General features: G+C 44.5%; 1 protein-coding gene across 1 annotated transcript in view; it reads left to right on the top strand.

The window, feature by feature from the left end:
• LOC102772994 (phosphatidylinositol 3-kinase regulatory subunit beta-like) overlaps positions 1-718 on the top strand; it is a 1,468-nt gene extending 750 nt beyond the window's left edge. The window contains 2 exon segments of the mRNA XM_015569337.1: positions 1-215; positions 312-718. The exon segment at positions 1-215 is cut by the window's left edge and continues 14 nt beyond it. Of these exon segments, the coding sequence (XP_015424823.1) occupies positions 1-215; positions 312-718 (622 nt within the window).
• Positions 719-5,930: the final 5,212 nt, after the last annotated feature.

Below are 5,930 nucleotides of genomic sequence, written 5' to 3'. Positions count from 1 at the left end.
GCTGAACTCAGAACGGCTCAAGTCTCGCATCGCCGAGATCCACGAGAGCCACATGAAGCTGGAACAGGAGTTGCGGACACAGGCCTTGGACAACGGGGAGATCAATAAGCGCATGAACAGTTGGCTTATGCACCTGGACGTTATAGTTCAATTCCTAGCCAGGGCAGATGCCCGGGTTGCGGGCTCGATCCCCAGTAGGGGGCATGCAGGAGGCAGTTGATCAATGATTCTCTCATTGATGTTTCTCTCTCTTTGAAATCAATAAAAATGTTTTTTTAAAAAAATAAAATAAGCGCATGAACAGCCTGAAGCCAGACATCATGCAGCAGCGCAGGAGGATGAGGATGACCTCCCCCACTATGAGGAACGAGCCTGGTATGTGGGCAAGATCAACCCCACACAGGCTGAGGAAATGCTGAATAGCAAGAGGGATGGTACCTTCCTCATCCGTGAGAGCAGCCAGCGGGGCTGCTCTGCCGGCTCTGTGGTGGTGGACGGTGATACCAGGCGCTGTGTCATCCACCGCAGGGCGACTGGCTTGGGTTTTGTGGAGCCCTACTTCCTGTACGGGTCTCTAAAGGAGCTGGTGCTGCTACCATACACCTCCCTTGTGCAACACAATGATGCACTTACCGTCACACTGGCACATCCGTGCGAGCCCCGGCCCGGCCCCATCCCCCAAAGCCCACTGACTCACACAGAGCAAACTTCATCTTAATGATGCACTTACCGTCACACTGGCACATCCGTGCGAGCCCCAGCCCGGCCCCATCCCCCACAGCCCACTGACTCACACAGAGCAAGACTTCATCTTTCTGTCTGTCTGTCTCTCTTCTTTGTGAATCTTTCTCTGTCTCAATCTCTCTCTTGCTTTCTCTGAGTCTTTCTCTTCCTGACACTTTTCTATCCCCATCTCTGTCCTCTCTGTCTCTCTTAGTCTCTGTACCTCTAAGTCTCTGTTAGAGGAGCATACCTCCTCCACCCCATGCTCCCTTTCCCCATGGGCACTGCCCTCCCCGGCTCTGGCTACTCCCACCAGTTCCTACAGTTCTCCCAAGCTCCCCTGTAAAGAAAAAGAGCAGTCAATCTATAAACAGCCTATGGAGATATTATAAAGATGTGAACTGCAATAATTGGTAACTGTGTATGTGTAACTCCTTTATTTTTCAGCCGAATTCAAAACTAATATGGAGACGAGGGTCTGCCTGCGTCAGGGAGAGGGTAATACTGCAATGAAATGCAAAACCAGTGTCAGGGGTCAGGTGGGGATGCTTTATTAGGGTGTATGTGTTTAAGGCAAGGCCCAGGGGTCTTCACCTGAAAAGCAAGGTGAGAGGAAATGGGGAATTCACCCAAGGATGTCCCTTTGGGGAGTTTGGAAGACAGCAGTGATTCAGAGGAAGAAGGAAGCAGCAGAGGGTCCAAACTGGAAATTTCAGCCCTTTTCTTATTCCTTTTAAACGAGAAAGCTATCAACTGGGGCCCAACACATCCCCAAGCACAGTTCCCTTCTTTCAATACACACAGTGCATAGAAGGGGTGAGCTAGAACACAGTGTCCAAGAGGGGCTGAGCCCATGGGACCCACGTCCTAGAGAGGTGGAGGGTGCAACAAGGGGCTCTCTTTTCCTTCATTCCATGCATCCTGCTGAGAGTGGATTGGATAATCAGATGCCTGGTGTGGATTACCAGTTAAGCCAGTCCCCATACCCCATCTCCTTTCTAAGGCCAGTGGATCCTACCACAGGTCCTTTCTTTGTCAGGTAGAGGAGTAGATGAGAGGATGAGACTGGAGACTGAAAGGGATTCTATCCTTTCACTTAAAAACACAGAGAAAAGAAATGAAGGGAATGTAAAACCTCCTCCTTTGGAAGGAAAATATATGTGACTAATGGGAATTTGTATTAGGTTTTGTCACAGATCAAAACTATTTCCCCAGGACGCACAGAGCCTTTCTGTCTCCCCAAGATATTTTCAGTAAAAAGTGTCCCTATTCATTAATACTTTGTTGTGTTGGACTTACTTTCTGGGAAATGATAACAAAGTTCCCACTTCAAGGTGGGTGTAGGGTCAAGAACAGAGGCTACTCCTGGTGCCCAGTCACATCTGAAATACAAGAATAGCCTATTGTATTCTGAGGCCCTGGAGGTCTTATCTCTGCCTAGACCAAATGCAGAAAAATGTGCAACCTTGAAAGACAGAGAGCCATTCACTGTCCTAGGTGAAACCAAAAAAGCTTGTATTGTTTTAGAAACAAATTAACTCCCAGTTGGCTAGCAGATACCAAAAGAAGACAACAATCCATTCAAAGGCAAATTAATCCTTTGTACAAATAACCAAACTTGAATACTAGAACGGTGTGGACCAACATACCCATTTAAAATTTCTCCAAACTTTGTACAATGTGCCCCATTCTCCCAGTTGAACAATCTAATTATTTGTCTAAAACAAGTTGTGTCTGTAATCCCTGGATCTTGTATTTTTCATTAACCCTTTCACTACGACGTCTTCCCCAGGCCGATAACACATTACCTGATTAATTTCACCTTCAATCAGAAAATGGAAAAGTTACTCAAATTCACAGTTTACAATCTTAAAGGCACCCAATTCAGAAACTCCTATTTACATTACCTCTAGGTCTTTGCTTTTTCTTGCAGAATTGACTCGCTCCTCTTTATCTTTTTCTCGTGGATATTGCAATATTTTATACATCTCAATTACTAATTTGAATCTTCAGAAAATACACAAAATGCATGTACAGATTTACCTCTTTTCAGTGCCTGCATCCCCAAATATTTGTTTCTATTTGGATTTGGCAGCCTCCATTTCAGAAATTCATCTGGATTTAAACCAGACTTTGCCAATATTTGCTCCAAGTTTCTAGCCACCACCTCCTTCTCCTTCACTAAAATCAGATGGTTGTTATGCCTTTTATTCTATTTATTGTTGAAGTTGAGGGGAGTGGAGTAAGGGGGTGGCAGAGTACACACATGGTAGCTGAAATTCAGACATACGAAAAGGTATAAAAAGAAAGTCCCACCCCATTTCCCTGCACTGTGATCACCATCATTAATATTTGGCATGTATCCTTACAAATCTTTAGTATATGTCATTCATGCACACACATATACACTGAATTATATCTGGTTATGTGACTTGCTTTTTTTTTTCACTTGCTCTATATGCTCATTCATTTCTCACATTTATTGAGCATCTACTCTGTCCTAGTCCCCTCTAGGACCCAGGAGCACATCAGTGAACAAAATAGACAATTCCTGTTCTCATGGAGCTTACATTCTTATGGAGAAGGCAGAAAAGAAAAAACAAATAAGCATATGCTATTGCAGATTGTAATGAGTGTTATATAAAAAGAGAGAAGGGGAGGGAGTTGAGTATTGATACTTAAATAAGATCAGAAAAGATCTAATTCTATGGAATTTGAGCAGAAGCCTGGGATTCAAGTCAGACAAAGAAACAGGGGTGGCTGGAGAGGAATGGGCTCCAAAAATGCAGAATAAGCTCAATGCTTAGTGTTATTGTTTCCTAACCTTATCAGAGACATGGAGCTACTGAAACAATTTTGATGCATGTAAAGATAAAAAAATCTCATCACAAATACACAGTTATATGCCCTTGCCTCCTTTCCCACTCGTTATAATTTCCTGCCACACACCATCAAAACATTGACCTGAGTCTATTAGTCACATCTGGGATTCCTGTCCTATTTGTAGGGTTCCTTCCACCTATAGATAAAGGAATAAAACCCATCTGAACTTTACTTCAGCAGCTCTGATATCTACCAAACTTCCAAAACTGACATAAGAAGAGTAAGTACATATGTAGTCCTATAACTCACAAAGAAATTGAATTCATATGAAAAACCTTCCCACAAAGCAAACTCCTGGTTCAGAAGGCTTCACAAGTGAAATTTTCTAACATTAAAGAAGTCATAAAATTGATCATTTCCCAACTCTTTAGTAAGGCCAGCACAACCCAAATCCATAACATACCAAGAGCATATAAGTAAACTATAGGTCAATCTCTCTCATAATAATAGATACAAAAATCCTTAAGAAATATGTTACCAAATTAAACCCAGCCATAGCTAAGAAGGGTTCTACATCTCAATGTTGTATTTCTGAGTTAATCTCTGTATATGTTCTGTGAATACAAAAAAGATTCACTTAACATGAAAATAAATCAAAGTAGTTTACCATATTTTCAGAATATAAATTGAAAACTATATGATCACCTGGGTGAGAGAGAGGTCTGGCCTTTGCCCTATACTACTGGGAGGCAATCTATGGTAATATCTGGTAGCAGTGTCTTCATTTAGGCTGAGGCAGCCACACCTGACAGTCTTAGAGTGAGGGTTGGCCACACCAGACAGACCAACCATATGTCTTCAGGTTGGGGTTTTGGATCATGTGATATATTCAATCTGGAGGTTGAGTTCAGCCACCTTGGCAATCAATCATACCTGCATTAAAAAGCTCTAATAAAAACGCCCAGGTGAGCTCCCCTGGTTGGGTCGTTTGGGAAGCCCCCTTGCATTTGGTGTTGGTGTCAGAAGTGAAAGTGGTCTTATATGGACTACTCCTTCTAACTTTGTAATCGGGCCCTAACACTCTGCAGTTGGTGTCAGAAGTCTTAGACAGTCTTGTGTGGAAACTGTGCCCTCTAAGTGCATAGTTGGCTAAACTCTCACAGTTGTGTTAAATTGTGGAGCAGCATCCTCACCGATGTCCATTCTTGTTGGTTCTTCCAGTCCTCAGACTCTGCCTCAGGGAACTCAAATACAGAGAAAGAAGCAGGTTTCTCATATTCAGAGCAGAGATTTCAGTAGAATGAGAAACAGATTCTGAGCACTGAGCTAGAGGTAGATGAAAAATTGAAGGGTCCAGGCAGACAGACCACAGAGAGACACGCAGCAGCCAGCACAAAACTGTCCCACAAACAAACTTGCTGCAGAGAGCCCAGGATTCGCTTCTGACCTCATTCCACCTTCCTGCGTTTTCTTCATGTGTCTCAGGTGCCAGACTGCCTCATCTCCACACCACCACACAAGTCCACTGAGACAGAGCCTGCTATGGCTTATAAGATGGAGTTAAAGTGGACTTGCTGTGAGGGAAATTACTTTGGTGCCACAGCAGCCTCCCAGGGCACCACCAGGGAAATTTGAGCAGAAAGGCTCATGGACCAAAATAAGATGCTCAAATCAAATGGTTTATTAAATCAGTAACAAAAATACAGGGAGAAAGCAAGAGGGGAAAAGAGAAATTTAGGAAACAGTTCAAGCAGGGTTGAACTGTTGCACAATAATATTCCAGGGGAGCAGGAGACTAAGGGTCTCCCACTGCATAGGAGGATTGATGCAGAAGGAAGTCAGGGGAGGGTGGGTGAGAAGAGATCAACCAATGAACTTGTATGCGTGTATGGACCAAGTTTGTTTGTGGGACAGTTTTGTCCTGGCTGCTGGGTGTCTCTCTGTGGTCTGTCTGCCTGGATTCTTCAGTTTTTCATCTATCTTTAGCCCAGTGCGCAGAATCTCAGCTTCTCATTCTACTGAAATCTCTGCTCTGAATATGAGAAACCTGGCTAGGATAAATAACTAGAGGCCTGGTGCACGAATTCATGCATGGGTGAGGCCCCTCCAGGTGGCCTGTGGGGATCAGGCAGAACCCCGAAGTCCAACGCTGCCTGCAGCTGCTACCTGCTGCTCCCAATCAGTCCCAATCGATCAATCAGGAGAGGCTCTAGCTGCTGCAGCAGCACTCACCAGCCATGAGCCCTGCATCTGGTGCCCTACTGAGGGGAGTGGCCTGCAGGATCAGGCTGAAACCGGCTCTCCAACATCCTCCAAGGGGTCTTGGATTGCAAGAGGGTGCAGGCCAGGTCGAGGGTCCCCACTGGTACACTATCAGGCTGGGG

The sequence above is a fragment of the Myotis davidii genome, unplaced genomic scaffold (assembly GCF_000327345.1).
Source record: "Myotis davidii unplaced genomic scaffold, ASM32734v1 scaffold1286, whole genome shotgun sequence".
Classification (NCBI taxonomy): Eukaryota; Metazoa; Chordata; class Mammalia; order Chiroptera; family Vespertilionidae; genus Myotis; species Myotis davidii.
This window is presented reverse-complemented; position numbering and strand designations above follow the sequence as displayed.